Below are 18018 nucleotides of genomic sequence, written 5' to 3'. Positions count from 1 at the left end.
GTACCGTCACCCCCCCGGGGACCTGTCTTTCATCGACGGCGTCCCCGACAGGTCCAGCGGGGACGCCGGTGGTCTTCAAGCAAGCATCTGCCAAAGAAGGAGCTTGTTGCTGCTTCTCAGTCGCCCGTCGTGTTTCTCTTTGTAAAAACTGAAATTAAAAATGAGATTTCTTTGTTTTCTTTTCGACATAATGACGCGAATAATATACACGAATCAACAATTTAATTTGAGCATGAGTCTGATTCAAGGGACGTTTTAAGAACGCGCCGCCACACTTCTCTAATGATGAGGACAAGAAGTGCATGCAGGCCAAATCTTTATCAAAGTGAAATATCACTAATTCACCCTCATGTGAAAATCACTCTTCAAAAAGAGTCTGACTTTACACATGACCATGACAATACAAGAGAAGAAGAATAATAACAGGACAAGCATGGGAAAAATGACATTTTGCCAATATTTTATCTTCAGGTGAGGCTCTTTTCTTCGTGATTTCCACCAAATATGATTCGTCTGTCGCTGCAAAAGAAGAAATAGCCTTCATGACATTTAATAGAATGTTAATGAATTTTTTGGCCTCTGGAGCGATTTCCAGCAAACTTTCTTTTTTCCAGCGATTCTTGCTACTTTAGCCTAATCTGGGCTTTTTTCTTTTGTTATTTAAGGTTTTAATAGAACATTGTTGTCTATATTGATCATTTTAAGCTTTTTTATGATTTTGGCATTTTTTGTGGTAATTTGAGCTTTTTTAACCGTTTTTAGCGATTCCGTCTGTTTTAGCCATTTTGCCTTCTTTAGCTGTTTTTAACAAGGAGATTAGACCAGCTTTGAAAAGCAAAATGTTTATTTCCATAGAATTTTCTGGAAGTTTCAGGGAGCCGCTGCAGAAGGGCTGAAGAGCCACCTCTGGCCTCTGGTGTAGAATGAAAGGTTTAAGATCTTTGGTCTCACGGTGAGAGGGGTTCACACACTTCTAACAGTTTCTGAACCTTTCACAACACCAGCCTCAGAAGATCACCACTGCTGCTACAAGCTACAGCTGCTAACGTCCAACAGAAATCAGCAGGAAGTGACGATCCCTCGCTCTAACTGGTCGCTGATTCAAATCGATTTATCGTCTTTGCATGAAATGAAACCTGCTCCTCCTTATTGAAACTTCACTTTCCTCTTCTATTGTCCAACAGCAGCGATTGGTTTGTGTAAATAGAGTCCTGCAGTAGGGGTGGAGATGTTCTCTGGTGGTCTCCAGACAACAATCAGTGTGTTTGGTCAGTAAGCTCCCAGTTATTCTGACATGTTGAAGTTCAGATCCAGTTTTATGAAGTCAGCCTCACAGTGGAGCAACTAATAAATTAACTCAAGTGTGCAGGATCCATAAACGAGTCCGCCAGGCTGGCAAGAAAAGACAAACAGTCAGCGGTTCAGTTGCAACTCTTACACAGATCTTTATTGTTCTTTTAATTACATTTAGATTACAGCAACCAAGTTGCCCTTTTCTTTTTGCCAAACACTCCAAACCATCTTGTAAACACATACCAATACCATCTTCTTCTTCTTCCTTCCCCTACCTACTCTTACCATCGTTTACACTCCTGATTTCTACCATCTGTGACCAAAAAAAGCTTCTGATCATCAACTCAAAGCCCTTTCCTTCATGTCGTCTTCTCTTCGTCCTTCCAACACTTTCTGAATCCTTCCGTTTCCTCCACGTTTCTACACGTTCCTGTACAAAGAGCTGCCGTCTCGACACGCAGCGTCCACAACTGAAGCTCCATGCGAGATGCTGCACTGAAAAACGGTCGCGTTTGTTCAGAAAAGTCAGCTTTCTTAAAAAAAAAGAAAAAAAACCAACATGGCTCAGTTCAAAATTTTGTCTTCCAACAAAACTCATTATCTCACCTGACATGAGTTCAAATTGTGATGTTCTGTCGCCTCTGACCTGTTTTAAATTAATGCCTCTGTAAGTAAAAACAATACAAATGGGGTCCGGGGTTCTGACATCTGTCGTTTAAAGGAATGTAGAAAAATAAGACTCATGTCTTCTGATCGACCCTCGAGTCAGACAGGAAGACGTGTAGCTTTGTCCGGGGGGGGGGGTTCTCCGTCTCCACTGCTTTTCCTGAACATGCTTTCATTTACTAAGAAGCCAGAACAGTGGTGCTTTATCATACCTCGAAAAATACTACCAGAATTTTCTCAGAGTATAAAAATGTAAAACTTTCATTAGCCCCCAAAACATTTTTAACATAATGCTTAAATATCAAATTTAGAGTAAACAAGGATTTGCTGCACCCTCTTTCTTCAAGAGCTCAACAAACCGGCGTGTGCGACGCAAGTTTGTTGTTGTTGTGCTGCCGCGCGGGACGCCACCTCTCCGCGGCCGCACTCGGATGGAGGGGTACGGGTAAATAGCTGCCGAAGAGGACAGTAACACAGAACACTGATGTAATAATACGCACGCACACAGACACACATAAATAGTCCCACGCTTCTCGGCGTTGCTTCTGTACAACAAGCAAAGAGTCCATGTCTCTCCTGCAGCGTCTCACACCATCGTCTCTTTTCTCTTCCCTAAAGAACACAGAGACTTCTTGTCCTTTTTGGTTTTGAGCTGCGTTGGCGAGGAGAGCGGGGACGTCGTCGTGGACGAGGAGCAGGACGAGGGGGATGAGGCGGTGGGGCTGCTGCACGGCGAGGTGGGGGCAGACTGAGACACCGGCTGCGGGCAGTTTTCGTCTGTCTCCTCCATGTGGACGATGGCGGAGACGGAGGACGGGCGACGTTTGGAGCGCACGTCGCCGGTGGCGAGCGGGCTCGGCATGGAGGGCTCGCCGAGCGGCCGGTGGACGGAGATGGCGCTGCGGAGGCAGTTGAGCCACTGCTGCTTGTGGAAGACGTCGTTGACCTGCAGCGTGTGCGCCTGCGCCTGGCTCGGGTCCTGAGAGCGAACCCGGAAGATGTTCTTGGCTGTAGAAAGAAGAACAGGATGAGATGGAGGGAAAACGGCGGCGGGACGGCTGCAGCGGGACGATCTGAGCAGACGCTCACCTTTGTCTGCGTTGCTGAAGGCGCCTCTGAAGGATCCGCCCATCCTGACGTCTCCGTCCTGCAGGTCCTCCAGCACCAGGTCCTGCACCGGGATTGGCTGCCGGTACACCTGAAAGCACTGGCGCTCGTTCCGGGTGACGGGGCGGGTCAGAACCAGCAGCTCGGTGAACAGGAACACGTGCAGCTTCTGTAGGGGAACAATCATGGTCACATCTGGATTCTGGAAGCAGCCGAGCGCTGCCGATGGTGGCAGGCTGGCTCTGTGTGGACGAGTGCGAAGCGTCGACTCACCGTGCCGCTCTTGTTGCGCAGCTCTCCGTGACACAGCAGGCTCTTGCAGTGCTCGATGTGGGGGTCCTTCTGCCGGTCGTCCAGGTACTCCAGCTTGTCGATGTAGTACTGGCACTCTGACTCCCCCTTCTTCATGTTGATGTCGGACAGGACGCCCTGGATGACAGTGATCTGAACACACCAGCAGCCTGGTTAGTACTGGAGCTCCACGCCGGAGGACAGCAGACCGTGACACTGATGAGAAGCTGAGCAGGACTTACAGCTTCCTCCAGACTGGCGGCGTCGGGGTGCTCGGCTGGAGTGTGTCTCAGGATCTCTTTGAGCAGCAGCGGGTATTTGACCAGGCGGGAGCGCGGGATGTCCAGGAAGCTCCACAGGTCCAGCTTGCGGCTGAAGGGCGACTCCAGGCAACGCTGCAGGAAGTCCTGCACCCGCCGGTCCTGCTTCTTCTGGTCCAGCAGCGCCTTAGCCGCCAGCTGGTTGCTGCAGTATTCCTTGTAGGCTTTGAGCCTGGGCAGCTGAAGAAGAGCAAGAGGAAGAGTTTGACCCTGTTGTCTTGTCTCAGAGTGGAAACAGGCGCAGGAGGGAGGATGCTTACCCAGCTCACCACGATCTGCCCAATCTGCCCCACCGTCCCGTCTGGCCCCGTGGCTTTAGAGAGCTGAGCCAGCAGGTCCTCGTGCAGAGGGATATAGGCATCCAGGTTGCCGAAGATGTGCGTGAGCTCCTCCTCAGACATGATGGAGAGCTTGAGCATGGGGTCGTGGTACGCCTGTGGACGGGAGCAAAGCCAAACTGGTCAGATAAAAATAGCACGGGAAAGAATCTTCGAGGGCACCAGAGAGACTGAGGAACAATTCCTGTCTTTTTATAGCTGCTGGCTCTGCTGTGTAGTCAGCCTGCCAGTGTTTTGATTTAATTTGTTTGCTTTATATGTACTCCTTCTGCCTCAGAGGTTTGAGAAAGTACAAACCTTGCGTGCAAGCTGGAGGTCCTCAATCAGGTCCTGTTCTCCGCGAGACAGCTCAAATATGGCCTGTGGAGGAGCACAGAAAGAGTCTTTTTTAGAAAAACAAATACGTCACAATGCCACTACTTGATTACAAGTGATATTCATTAGAATAAATCTACCACTGCACTGCAGCCAAGTGAGTGAGGCCAGCGCTGAGCTGTGCGGCTGCTTTCTGCTGTAAACTGTAAAACCTTGAATGTCTCGACAGTTGGCCAACATGTCTGACAGAGGCGGGAGTCTGTTGGCTTGTCAGGTTTATGCGAGTTTACACAGGCTGGGAAATGAGCCCTGGATGGCTTTAAGCCCCACTGAAATGATTGGACACAAACACTGCAGGGACTTGTGAAGCTCATCTGGTAGACAGGTAGAATTCTGCACCGTCTGGGATTCAGACTTGGCAGGGCGGCTCGTGTCGGATCACTCAGCACATCATGAGGGACCGTTGTGTTTGATCCATCGGCACAATGAGCACCACAACATTCTCTCTGAGCTTTTTAGACTCTTGTTGGGTTTTCCCCCCACTGGCTGCTGTCTTTAAGCGTCTTGATGCTGCTTCTCACCTCCTGCCTCTTGATTTCTTTGGTGGAGAAAGTTCCCTTCTGGTGGACGTCCAACGTCTCTGACCACAGGGTGCTGTTTCTCCTTTTGGGCGGTGTTGGGGCCGCTGCCTTGCTGCAAGGCTTCTGGGGCACGCCCGGCGACTTGCCATCGCTCCGGAAGGAGGCCTGCAAGACGGGAAAGAGGAAGCGCTACGTGTCAGACCCAGTGCAAGGCGTCTCTGGAGCTTCTCTCTGCGCCGGCCGTCAGCTCAGCTCACCTGGATGGTTTGGCCGAAGCGCCGGACGGCCCCATTCTTCACCGGAGAGATGAGGTTGGCTAGCGACGTCACCCTGCCGAGAGGACGGACACGCTTGTTGCTGGGTTCCTGCGGGAGCAAACAGAGGCGGAGGTTAGTGTGACGGTGCTGAAACGCTCTGATTGCAGAAGGTCAGAACAACTCGCTCCCTGAGACCTCGGCTGACAGGCTGAGCGCTCCCCCGTGATAAAACACATCCAGTCCATTCATAAATCAAACGTCGCGCACTGGCTGCTCTCCCGGCTCTGGACTGAGGAAAGGGGAGTAGTTGGAGCTGAGGTCGAACCACAGCAGACAGACTGGCGGACACAGAGACAGCTCCGAGGAGGAGGAAGAGGAGGAGGAGGGCTCCAGCAGCTGTTGACTCCATCATGTGAAGAGTCTCGAGCCAGGCCGGCCTGCTCAGCACAAAGACCCTCTCTGACTGCTGATCTGGAAGGGGAAGGGGGTCTAGAGGAATGCCAGGAATGCACGAGACCGTGGATCTCAGCTGTTGAACGCCCCACCCCGCGACACACTCTGTCTGCCCTAACAACAGCGACCGCTCTGCCCCTGAGTGGATGTCTCCCATCCCGCAAAGTGTGATAAACACTTCCTGATTGCTTCTGGTGCTTTAACCCCGGTGCTGCCACACGGGGACGGGGCAGAGTGCAGCAGAGTGTGGGACCACCGCCAGGAGTCCTGCTCCTCTGCAGTGTTTACTGTTACGAGTTCAGACAAGTTGTTCAACAAGCCTCGCGTGAGAGCTGATCATCTACACCTGGGCCTGGGCCAGGTGACCCCCCCCCCCCCCACCTCCACCCCCCAGGCTGTGAGAAAAGAGAGAGCTGCTCTGGCCCCTTTCCAACAGCAACAAGCCACAGGAATCAAAGAGCTTGGGGGGGGGGGGGGAGTAATGATTTCATCCTGCAGAAAAAAAAAAAACCTAAACAAAGCATGACAGCCTGCATTTAACATTTTTAAGGTTTGCCCCCCCCCCCCACACACACACACACACACACACACACACACACACACACACACTCACGGATTGCACATTGATGAGAGGTTTGCTCTCTGAAATGAAGAGGTGAAACTGCAGGGAGGCTTCTTCTGGAGCTGACTCAAGTCCACTGGGATTGTTTTTTGCCTTTGCTCAGCGTATGAGGGGAACAGAGCAGCCATTGAGGCTGTGGGCCTGCAGACACAGCTGTGCAACAGATCCACTGCGTCTGGCCCGGGAGCCACCACCGCTCTGCAAACAGCCCTCTAGTGGCCGCAGCACGCCTGTTACAGACGCTTTGTGGTCTGACTGATTTCAATGTGTGACCTTTAAAAATCTGCAGACAAAGAAAATATAGTGGTGTTGGGGGTGGGGGGAGTGGGGGGGGGGTTGGGGTGGGGGGGGGTGTTCAAAGTCAACAGGAGAAAAGCGTGTTTCCCCTCGTGCCCTTCCTGTCCTTTGGGGACTGGCCTCAGAATAACAAAGAGCCACTAGTCCTGCTCTTTGTACATCAGCTGTAAAGTGAAGCCGTGCAGACAGACTGGGGAACGTTGCTCTTCCTGCCAGTCCGACTGGCTTCAGGAGACCAGACCGGGCTGGAGGAGAGCACCGCCGTTCCAGACAGCTGCTATCAGGGGAGCAATGAGCCTTCAGACACAACCTGCATGCTCGCTCCCTGAAGGTCCAACTCAAGATTACAACCTCATAAACTGACTGGGTCGGACTTTTCCCCCTCTCCGCCTTCCTGTACTTTCCTCTTTGATGAAACCTCGTGAGTTTAGCTGAGCTCAACCTCCAGATGTGATTACAGCACAGCTTGAGCTGATAGGAAGACGGCCTGCAAATCAAGGAGCTGAGGTCACTGATAAGTCAGCGCAAGAGGAAGGGAAAACCCGAGAATAGTTTCTAATTGAGCAACTTTGTGAAAGCAGCACTCCCTCTGTGGACTTCTGCTTTAAGAGGTTTACTGTCAATGAAACTGCACACCGGTTTCCAAAAGGGGACGAAATAAGGGGAAGGAAGAAGTGAGTACTGCAGCCTATTGCATACAACAGGTTGAAACAGTGCGAACGTAGCATCCAGGGTAGATGATTGACAACAACCCCCGCTCCCCCTCCCTGTTCTTTCACTGCCAACTGATTTGACTGAGAATTCCCTGAGCTGAGGTTCTTCTTTACACCTTAGAAAAGGTGCAGCCGTGATGCAATGATTAACTTCTCAAGCATTGTTCCAAGTACCTGGGCACAAAGTTCAAAGTTCCACCTCACACACTCCCAATACAGCAAAGCATTGAACCCCAGCAAAAACCAAACAAAACTAAATGTTTAGATGAGGTTTCTAGAGGTCGGATTACAATCCAACCTCTAGAAACCTCTAGAAACCTCATCTAAACATAGTCCAAATTGTAGAAACCCAGTCTCACTTAGATTAAAACCTCGAAAGTTAGTCTAAAGTCGTCCAAACTCCAGAAACCTTTTCTAAATGTGGCCCAAACTGTTTGAAAAATGTTGTAATCCCAGACTAAACTGCAGAAAACCAATGCAAACCCAGTGTCAACTGCATGAAATGAGTCAAAATCCAGCTGTAAAATAAGATCATAAAAAAGCAGGGTTCGGCTCTGAATCACTCACACCTGACATGAAAACACGACTTCATGGTCAAACAATGACAGAGGTGCAGATTGTACCCGACTGGTCCCTGCGAGCAGCGTCGGACTCTCACCTCTGACTCGTGTCTGTTGGCTTGGTTCTGGCAGTCTATCACTTGCAGAGTCCGTTTGATAGGCACCAAGCTACCCAGTTCATCGTAAGCCACCATAGCTTTCAGTAAAAACACGGTATCCTTGTAATCCTGGCAGGTTAGCTCCAAGTAATCCACATCAGAGAGAAAACGGGAAACTCAGAAAAATAAGCTCTTTGTGAGGGCAAAACGAAAAAGGTAAAAAAATAAAAATACACCTTCCCCCTGTTAGTCTTCTTCCCTCTGTGGGACGGGGCTCTCAGAAGGCTGAGCTCTCACACACTTTCTAAACTTTGGTCTGAGGTTGGTGGAGTGAAGGAGGGCTTTATACCGCCACAGCAGACAGGGAGGAGGAGTCTGGCTGTGAGCCGGCCCTGCCATGCACATGGAGCCTGGATCAGGTTTACGTGGAACAGCCCGCAGGCTCCGTCTGCTCGTCCACGCACACACTAAACAGTAGTGAGAATTTTTAAGATCATTGCAAATCGCAGCACCGGGCCAGTTTACATAAAGCAAAGAGGGATGAGGGCTTCTGAACAGCATACGGGCTGCTTCAGGGAACTGGGGGACACATTAGATGAAGTCTGAGTTCAACGTCTGACGGGTTTTTGTTCTGTAATGTTTTAAATCAAAAGATGGAAAAATGTATTGTCACAGCAAATCCTCCCAACATTTATTCCCGTTCCTACCAGGAATTTATACTAAAATAGAGCAGACTCAAGATGAGACATTCAATGGACAAGTTTATTTTAGGTCATTTACAGGGTGAATTTCCAGTTTAGCCCATTTTTACAATAACTGAATAACGTTGGAGTTCTGATTCCAGCTCAGACATAAAAACTATCTGACATGTTGAATAAATAAGCCTCAGTGGCTGTAGTCCCAGTAAATAACAACCATAAGCTTTAATACACACAAACATTCACACACTCTATATTCCTTTGGATATATATGCTTAGAAGTAAATGTTAACATTCATAAATTTCAGTTATAGTTCATTTAAAGACTTATTTACGAGCTATAGTAAATAGTGAAACCACAATTAGGTTCATTTAAACACTTCAATGAGATTTTATAATGTTACTTACAACTTAATCAGTTAACTCACACATCTTAACTGCTCGGCCATAAAATACCAAACATTTAACACTGATTGACGAATTCTGGTAAAATATTTAAGTACAATGGGGGTGTGAAGCTTGTGACTTTAGTCCAAAACAAGCCCACCAGAGGGTCTGTTGTGGTCCGCAGGAGGAGCTCGCGTTGTTTTAGTAAACCGCAGCAGTCGTGAAAATGAGCTCGTGAAGTAGCGTCGGCACACTGTGAGGGAAAATTTATTTAGAGTCTTTGAAATTTGTAAATCTTTCACATCTTTCTGCAGATTTGGTTGAGCATTTTTATTCAGGATAGATTTCACTGGGTTTTGCACCAGGAGGCATCGTGGAAAATGCTCCAAAATTGAAATTTAATTGTAAGATATCACCATTAACCACTGTTTTGAACAGTTTTTAGCAAAAACTGGATCAGATGTTGAAACTGAAAGGTCTAAGTTGAGTAGCTCTGTGGGGGGTATGTGTGGGTGGAGGGTGGGGAGGGGGGCTACGGTGTGACTTGTGTCCATATGTTGATTGGTCGCAGTGGGGAGCGGGCAGACGTGCCATTTTGACAAAGGTGAACATGTGGTCCGTGCACACCTGAGGAGAAAGTGGCGTGTCGGGCCTGATGGGGGGTGGGGGTCACGGTTGGAGATGTGTTTTGGGCAAATGGACGACGGCCTGTCGACGGCTCTGCTTCAGTCACCTGAGTCAACATGGAGGCGTGAAACAGGACGCGGGCTTCATGCGGCTGCCGTGTGCGTCCCCAGTGGAGGACGTGCATACGGGGGGGGGGTCAGGGCGGCGAATCTGTGGAGTCGGGAGTGTGTGAGAGCAAAACGGGAGAGTTTGTTTGGATGTGAAAGTGAGACAGCAGACTGAGGAGTCAGAGGGGAGCTCATAAAAGACCGTCTGTGTGTAGTCTGTGCGTGCCAGCAGAAGACGGCGTGTGCAGCCCTGCTCTTACTCACGGTGTGGGGAGACCTGGAGCTGAATCAGCAGTACATCTGGTTGCTGATGGCAACGTGGCTGGGCTTGCCTCGCCTCCCCGCCCTCCTCCGCTGCAGCTGGAGCGGCAAAGTTTCACCGCTGTCTCACCTCTGCCGTGCCGCAGACGGACCCGAGGACTGAAGGGCTGAGCTCCGGCTCACCCCCACACTGAGACCAAGAAACAGCCCGGCGCTGAATGATGGACCACAACCAGAGGCTGGTGGAGGAGCTGCTGCCCCCTGCTGATGGAGGCCAGCAGCTCCAGGAGGAACTCGTATTTCTGGATCACACTGGTTCAACAGGAGGCACGACAGAAGAACTAAATACAAGAACATTACTGGCCTCATATCTCTGTTACAATCTCTGTGCTTGTGTGGATCCTATTGTCAATAATCCTCGGTGAATTTATATCACAGCACGCAAAGGAACAGACACCTGGTCCTGCATGTTATGGGGCTAATAACCCCACCCCAATACCACTAGGATAACTCCGGATGGAAGGCCATCTCGGGAAGCCCGAAGTTTGAATCACATTTCCAAGGCATCGAAACATCCTCCATGTGGAAGAGTGAGTGAGTGAGTGAGTGAGTGAGTGAGTGAGTGAGTGAGTGAGTGAGTGAGTGAGTGAGTGAGAGAGAGAGTGAGAGAGTGAGAGAGTGAGTGAATGAGTGAATGTATACAGACAGCGTCCACCGTCATTTAAACCCTGGACTGACTGCTGAGAAGCAGCCAAGGCTGACATTTAACTGAGGATTAACACTTCTCATGAGGCGGAGCACGTGCAGCAGCCACCGCCGATCCTCTGTGTTGTCACTTCCCCGTTTAGCTCCACGCCATCTTTACCGGCGGAGTCAGTGAATCATGTTGAAGTCATGCTAATGCTATCTCGCTAATGTGAGCAGAGGTGCAGTGTGGCGGAGGGCTAGCAGAGGGCTAGTGACAGTTTAATCTAGTTTAATACTGCGTAGGGGGGCACTGATATCAGTATTGGTTTTGATACTGCATTGAGTAGTTGTACTCAGAGAAAGATCGTATGTAAGTATGACGTCATGAATCAGCGGCGTGATCCGTAGGTACGCAAGAGAGCCAAAGCAAAGTCTGCAGTTTGGAGATTCCTTAATATCAATGAGAAAGACAAACGTAAATCAGATTGTAAACTACGATCTGCCAAAGTACCAAGAGGAGGAGACACATAGTTCGTACAACAGCAGCAACTTAATCAACAGTGACATTTGGACCAGCAGAGTTAGAACTCACTGCTCATTAGTTTCACTGTGAAGCCCATAACTCCACACTACATGGTAAAGATATTTGCAAAATGAATATGTGGATACCACCACAACGACCGAATATTTGAATATCCGGACCATTGGGTCCAGTCCTACTGGAGACGTGGTAACTGGGCCTTCAAGGCTGTTGGAAGTGGTTCATGGCAAAACACAGCCTTCGTGTATTGTTTGAGTATAAATGAGGTTTTATAGCATTTAATAAGTACTTGTATCATTTTGTGGCTATATGTTTGTACTCATCTTGTGTTGGTATACTCCAACTATTACGTGAAACTGAACTTACATGATATCTTTTCTGTATCTACTTTTTTTATCGTATATTTTATTAAAACAGCAACGAATACAACTGTGTGCACTGAAAAGTAAGAAAATAGTAACCACAACTTAATAATAGAAGAGAAAATTAGATTCTGTTTGTACTTTCATCATTCTAAATGAAACCAAGAATGTTACTAAGCTCAGTTTATGATGGGAAATATTTGTCTTTTAAAGAGCAGTAATTATACCTCTTTGAACTATAATTAAATGCTAATTCATCCATTAGTAAGTGTACCACAGTTAGAAACTGGTTGAAGATCCAGTGGAAGCCTCAGAAGTTGATCTCCTTCTGCACTCGGCCCCAGCTCGTCTCTCTGAACGTTTCCAGCTGGGGGAGGATGAAACCTTCCCACAATGATAATAATCCCACAAGTTTCTGTCCTGAACACACTGAGCTATAAATATCTTCAGCTTTCTGTGTTGTATATATATATATATATTTTTTTTTTAAAGAAAAGAGTGATTTAATTGCACAAGGACAAATAAAAACCACACAAGTAGAAACACACCTCTGGATTACTTAACTCCTTGTGTTCCCTGTTTGTTTTTTGTCGTGAGTGGTCACACCCTCTCCAGTCCCGGTTGCCAACAAACACAAAACAGTAACCAAGACTCTGAGCCTGGTACCTTAATATTCCATCGGCTGTTACAGCAGCTCCAGTACAGGTTTGTGCACTTGTTGTTGGTGTGTGTGTGTGTGTGTGTGTGTGTGTGTGTGTGTGTGTGTGTGTGTGTGTGTGTGTGTGTGTGTGTGTGTGTGTGTGTGTGTACACATCTACAGACTTTTGAGTCCCTTTATTTCTGAGAAGAAAGTGAAAGAAAATTAGGTTTCATCATTTTTCTCAGTGATCACTCAGTCATGACGAACGTGATTTTCAAGGAAACGCTCATCGTGACGACATTTCTCATTGTAGTGAAATACACTGGAACGGGATCTGGAGGCAAGACGGGGCCTGTGAAATGGCAGGTCGAAGCTACTGACAGATTCCAAACACACACACACACACACACACACACACACACACACACACACACACACACACACACACACACACACACACACACACACACACACACACACACACACACACACACACACACACACACACACACACACACACACACACACACACACACACACACACACATTCTGTGGTCATTCTAATGACTGTGTGCACAAATGTTTTGAGACAAAATCTTTTTCCATTATGCCTTTGTGTACAGCTCGGCATTGTGGGTAAATACGCTTCTGATTAAATGACCTTCTGATCAGATTCAACTGCTGCATTAATGTGACGATATGTAAAAGGACATTATCAATTTAAACTACAAAGTACAGCATACTTCTTGAATAAAATTGTTACTCTGAAGCAGTTGTGCACCGTTACAGAAAATACTTTTGCTGCTCTAAATGTATCACTGCAATGGTAAAGATTATTCCTGCCTCCTATGCTGATTCATTCAACTTAAGGTCGCCATAAATCAGAACTGAATTTCAGTTATATCACACGTTTCCACTGCCTTAATAATAATAATAATAATAATAATAATAATAATAATAATGTATGTGTTTTATATAGCACTTGTCTGGACACTCAAAGACTCTTTACATTCCATGATTCATTCCCTCCATACTGGATGGTGGTAAACTACGTATGTAGCCACAGCTGCTCTGGGGCAGACTGACGGAGGCGAGGCCGCCATTTTGCACCATCGGCCCCTCCGACCACCACCACTTACTCACTCTCACACTACATTCACACAGGCAGTGCAGGGTTCAGTGTCTTGCCCAAGGACACTTCGGCACGTGGGCAGAGATGGGAATAGAACCTGCAACCTTCTGATTGGGAGACAACCGCTCTACCAACCGAGCCATGCCACCCATGTTAATCACAAATCACATTCACACACAAATGGAATGTGGTCAATCCATCTATTGGGAGCAGGTTGGTGTTGGGATTCAGTAGCTTGCTCAAGGACACTTGGACGTGTGGACGTTTATGATGTTGAGGAAGCCAGAGGAAACCCACTCATGCACAGGGAAGCATGGTGTGTGTGTCAATTACTATCATTGCATTTTGACTACAACACTGTGAATCTCTAAAAACAGCTTTCAGCTTTCATTTTCAAACTCCACCAATTTCACTTTCGAGAAAATGCGACTTTTCTGAAACGTGCATTACTACAAGAGCCCACTACACTTACCTTAATGTTTGTCTGCACCCGTGAGAGTAGATGTACAACAGTAACAAGAGAGGATTCCAACATGTTTGTTGATTAAATAGAAAAGAGTGAGCAGAACACAGTGTACATTAACTACACCATCATCTGCATACAGGGAGACACGCTGCTTATATACAGCAGATACTGAGTGGGCCTATATGACAAAGAAAGAGATTGCAGGAGCTTGACGGTTCAGTTGATTCATTCTCGGAAAAAAGCTAATAGATATACAATAAGAGAAACATCATGCAATGTTAAAATGTCATTTTTAAATGCCAAGACGCTGAATATCCCTCAGTTGTCGAACCTGATGGGAACGAGCTGATTGTGCTTATTGTGTGTTTGCAGAGATTAGATATGTAGATATCTCACTGTAGTCCAAAACTGTTGTGAACCATGTCATTGTTGAACTGAGCTGAGCTCCAGATGTGCCTGAAGACCATCCGAAGCCTGCAAAGACCAGAAACACCAACCGCACCTGAAAGCCACACTGATCCCAACACGGAGAAACAGAGTTTACTTAGCACATCTGTTTGTAGCCGTGTGTGTGTGTGTGTGTGTGTGTGTGTGTGTGTGTGTGTGTGTGTGTGTGTGTGTGTGTGTGTGTGTGTGTGTGAGGGGATTAGCCTGTGCTCAGTGAGGAAAAGAAAATAAAGTCAGAGCAGAACACAAGAGGGCTGTTGTCATCTGAACCAAGGAGTGGCCCGCTGCACCTTATCAGCTTTGTTTGGCTAAATCAGAGCAACTGACCCGACTGGTTACAGGAGTCCAGGGAGGACGTCTCTGCTGAACCCCTTCGTGTGGACGCAGGACAAAGCAGCCTGCATGGACACAGACAAGGATGGAGGGCAGCTGGACACGGACCGGTCAAGTGGTGTTAGGAGAAGGAGGGAGGGAGAGAGAGAGTTAGGACAGATATTAGAGAGAGAGAGTATGGACTAAAAAGAGAGCCAATAAGAGCCAAGAGAGAATGAGAGTAAGAAATAGAGAACAATGGAGAAAGAGATGTATAAAAAACAAGATTACACATTAGACAGAGTCGACAGAAATCAAGAGAGTAGATGCTTGAGACAGCAAGATAGAACAGAGGATTGAGAATGTAGAGACTGGACAGAGAGAGAAGACGCTAGAGAGAACAGGAGACGTTAAAGAGAATGAGAGTAGGCATTAGAGAGGATGAGAGCAGATTCTAAATAGGAAGAGTCAGAGAGTGTACATATAGCAGGGTGGCTGGTGGAGGAGTGACAGTGGCCTGAAGCTAAACGGTGTTGGGTTGTGACAGTGAAATGACAGACATCTTTGTGTGATGTTGAAGGTGTGCTCATTAAACACCCACACACTCACTGAGGTGTATTTTCCAGCCCGGCCTGTCCTGTTTGTCCCATCTCTGAACTCGGCAGCAGCTTCATGTTGCAACCATGTGCAGACCATAAGAGGCTTCTCCAAAACACAAACAAGCTTCAGCGAGATGTTTTCTGCTGATAATGAGGAGCACTTGGTTAAACAGCTCAGACATCAGATCAGGTAGTATCCACAGTTTTCACTTTGGCAACGTGGCCTTTCCCTTTCTTAACAACACAGTAAACAGTAGACAGGCTACTGCTGCATTGGTAAGTTGTTACTCACGTGCATGAGCTTATAGAAACTACAAGTGTATGAAATCAAAATGTGACAGTCAGGCATCTTTGAGCAGTAAGAACCTGTATTGCCTGCGATGTGTTTTGCAGTGTAGTAAGCAGAGTCCATCATTGTGAGTGTTCTCTACAACCAGAGGGTCATTTCTACTCTCAGCTGCTGTTGAGTCATCACAGCCTCTTTCTCACCTACTTGGTGTCTACATGTCGTTTGGCTTAAGTGTCAAACTGGTCTGTTTGGGTCACAAAGCTTAAGTGTGAACAGTGGAAGTGGAAGATGCTCTATTATGGGGATGTTAGAGCTTCTTGAAATAAACAGATTTTTTTAACCATTGATGAGAAAAAGGATCAACAAAACAGCTGAGAAACCAGCAGACAGCTCTAAGAACAACACTTAGGCCTCATTGACACATGGTCTTCTAGTGACAACAGAAACATTCTGTTGTGTTTTAAGCCTAAATGATATTTTTCTCCCCGGGGTTCTCAAAAACTAATCTGTCCACATGTCATGAAGACATAGAAATTTAGAAGTAGACTCCTGCTCATAGACTTCTATATAACTCTAAGTTCTATAGGTCTCTGCTCCTGCTCCTCCTGCTACTAGCGTCAGTAGCTTCTGCAGCTCAACTGATGATGATGATGATGTTGCTGTTATTTGATGAGATTGATGACGATGATCGTCTTTGTGAACGGCACACGCAAAGGTTTTAGAATTTCTCCACTCTGGAACCCGGTTTAAAAAAACACACACAAAAAAACAAACTGTTTTCGCGCTTCTAAAACTGCCTCGTGTGGAAAATCGGCCAAAACCAGCTCGTTTATACGAACCAGCGTTCTCGTCTCGTCTTACTGTCTATTGACAACGGTGCTTGGAGCCAATGATAGTTTTTGAAAATGGTCCCCTAAGGGGGGAACTTTTCTAAAATGGTCTGGCTCAACCTCTGTGTCAGTGGAAGAAAGTGGAACCATGTGAATGCGGTGTGTGTGTGTGTGTGTGTGTGTGTGTGTGTGTGTGTGTGTGTGTGTGCTGTTCACTCTAATAAAGTTACTACACACGTCACATGGATCACATGTGGAGACACTTGTCATTTCCTACAAACGGATACTAAGTGGACCAAAACAACAAAGAGTTAAAGAAGCTGGAGTTTTGACCGCCTCCTGCTCTCTGTGTGCGTACGTCGATATTCTCATTCCAAAAAAACATCGTTTTTGGCGTTCCTGCCATTACTTTGCCATCTAAATGCAAAACTTTTCTGAAGAGAAAATGGAAAAACGATGCGCCTTCATCTGAAAAGTCGTGTAAAAGGGGCCTCGGGGTGACTTCAGTTCACATAAGCAGGAGTTTAGTGAAACAGTGAGGGAGCTGCTCCATTCATTCATCTAACTTTCACCTGCCGGGGGGAGACATTTTATAACAATGTTTGGACTGAGAAAATTCTTACCTGCAGCATTGTGGACCAGTAGGACAGGGACGGATGTACATGACAGGAAAAACCAAACATTTAGAGAACAGGCTGTCATTTAGCAATTTGAAGTGACAAACTTTAAAGACATTGGGTCTAAATGTTTTCAGACTGTGTGCTCCAATGATTCCTGCAGCCATATCAGTCTCCTGCTCCACAATGAAAATCACTAGTTGGGGACGTCCAGCGGGGGATCAGTTTACCAAGGAATGACCTTTTGAGGTAATAAGCATCCGCTGTGTGAAAGCAGAATGTCATAACAGAAGAACAATTGTTGACACGCGTTTCAGACTGTCAACAAATCGGGGTCATCTTGCATAAATCCAAGAGTTCAGTCCGATTCTGTTGGATCGGTTGAAGGTGTAGCACAATAGAGTGTGATACACAATCCCTCCCACTTTCACACCAACATGTCACAGTCAATTCAATGAGCCAAACACCAACCGTTTCCTTAAGTGACAGAAGTAACAGGTAATAAACCCTCTGACCCCTCTGAGCCTTACTTTATAACGTGCTGTTTAAAACACTGATCGCTCACTGATCTAATGAGTTAAGTTGGGTGAGACAGATTTGCTCCACCACTTTTCTCACAATAAGAAACTGAAATGCTGCACCTCCAATCTCAAGAGCAGTTTTTTACCCAGCAACCATATCAGAACCAAACTGACTTCCTCCTCTCTCTTCAACCACCACGACCTTACAGAATTATGTTCCAAGGGATTTAAGCAAAGACTGCAAGTTTGCACTTCACATATCTGATTCAGTTTCAGCCTTTAGGACTTATCTCAGTGTTTCAGAGCTTGTTGTACTTGTACATGCGGCAGAGTATGTGTTAATGAATCGCTCCTTTATTCACCGAGCGTTGAAATTAGGCTGTATGGGAACAGTAACAACAACCACGGGTGGGAGGGCTTCAGGTTTCCAGGTTCTGCAGGTTTCAGCAATGAGAAGCTTCTCAGTGGGCTTTCTTAGCAGCAGCAGTTGATGAAATACCTGTTGGATTCAGGAGCGTTGAGGGAAACATCCATAACACGGAGGACCGGCGGCCTCCAGGACCAGGGTGGACACCACGGCCCGA

The 18018-nt window shown here is 47.1% G+C and overlaps 1 protein-coding gene across 2 annotated transcripts in view; it reads right to left on the bottom strand.

Annotated features, from left to right (window-relative positions):
* Window positions 1-1414: 1414 nt before the first annotated feature.
* The window catches only part of net1 (neuroepithelial cell transforming 1), a 41860-nt gene continuing 25256 nt past the window's right edge, over window positions 1415-18018 (bottom strand). The window contains exons 1-9 of one of the 2 annotated variants that reach the window (XM_080492070.1): window positions 7912-8230; window positions 5169-5276; window positions 4912-5076; window positions 4313-4375; window positions 3938-4111; window positions 3600-3857; window positions 3340-3510; window positions 3049-3235; window positions 1415-2967 (exon numbers count right to left, since the gene is read on the bottom strand). In XM_080492070.1, the coding sequence (XP_080348196.1) occupies window positions 2546-2967; window positions 3049-3235; window positions 3340-3510; window positions 3600-3857; window positions 3938-4111; window positions 4313-4375; window positions 4912-5076; window positions 5169-5276; window positions 7912-8007 (1644 nt within the window). In that variant the 5' untranslated portion in view covers window positions 8008-8230 and the 3' untranslated portion in view covers window positions 1415-2545. Of the gene's footprint in view, window positions 2968-3048; window positions 3236-3339; window positions 3511-3599; window positions 3858-3937; window positions 4112-4312; window positions 4376-4911; window positions 5077-5168; window positions 5277-7911; window positions 8231-18018 lie in introns of those variants that run through there. The other variant, XM_080492069.1, reaches the window with a different exon arrangement.

Source organism: Lipophrys pholis, assembly GCF_963383615.2.
Source record: "Lipophrys pholis genome assembly, chromosome: 22".
Classification (NCBI taxonomy): Eukaryota; Metazoa; Chordata; class Actinopteri; order Blenniiformes; family Blenniidae; genus Lipophrys; species Lipophrys pholis.
The sequence above is the reverse complement of the archived record's forward strand: the minus strand, read 5'-3'. Positions and strand labels throughout refer to the sequence as shown.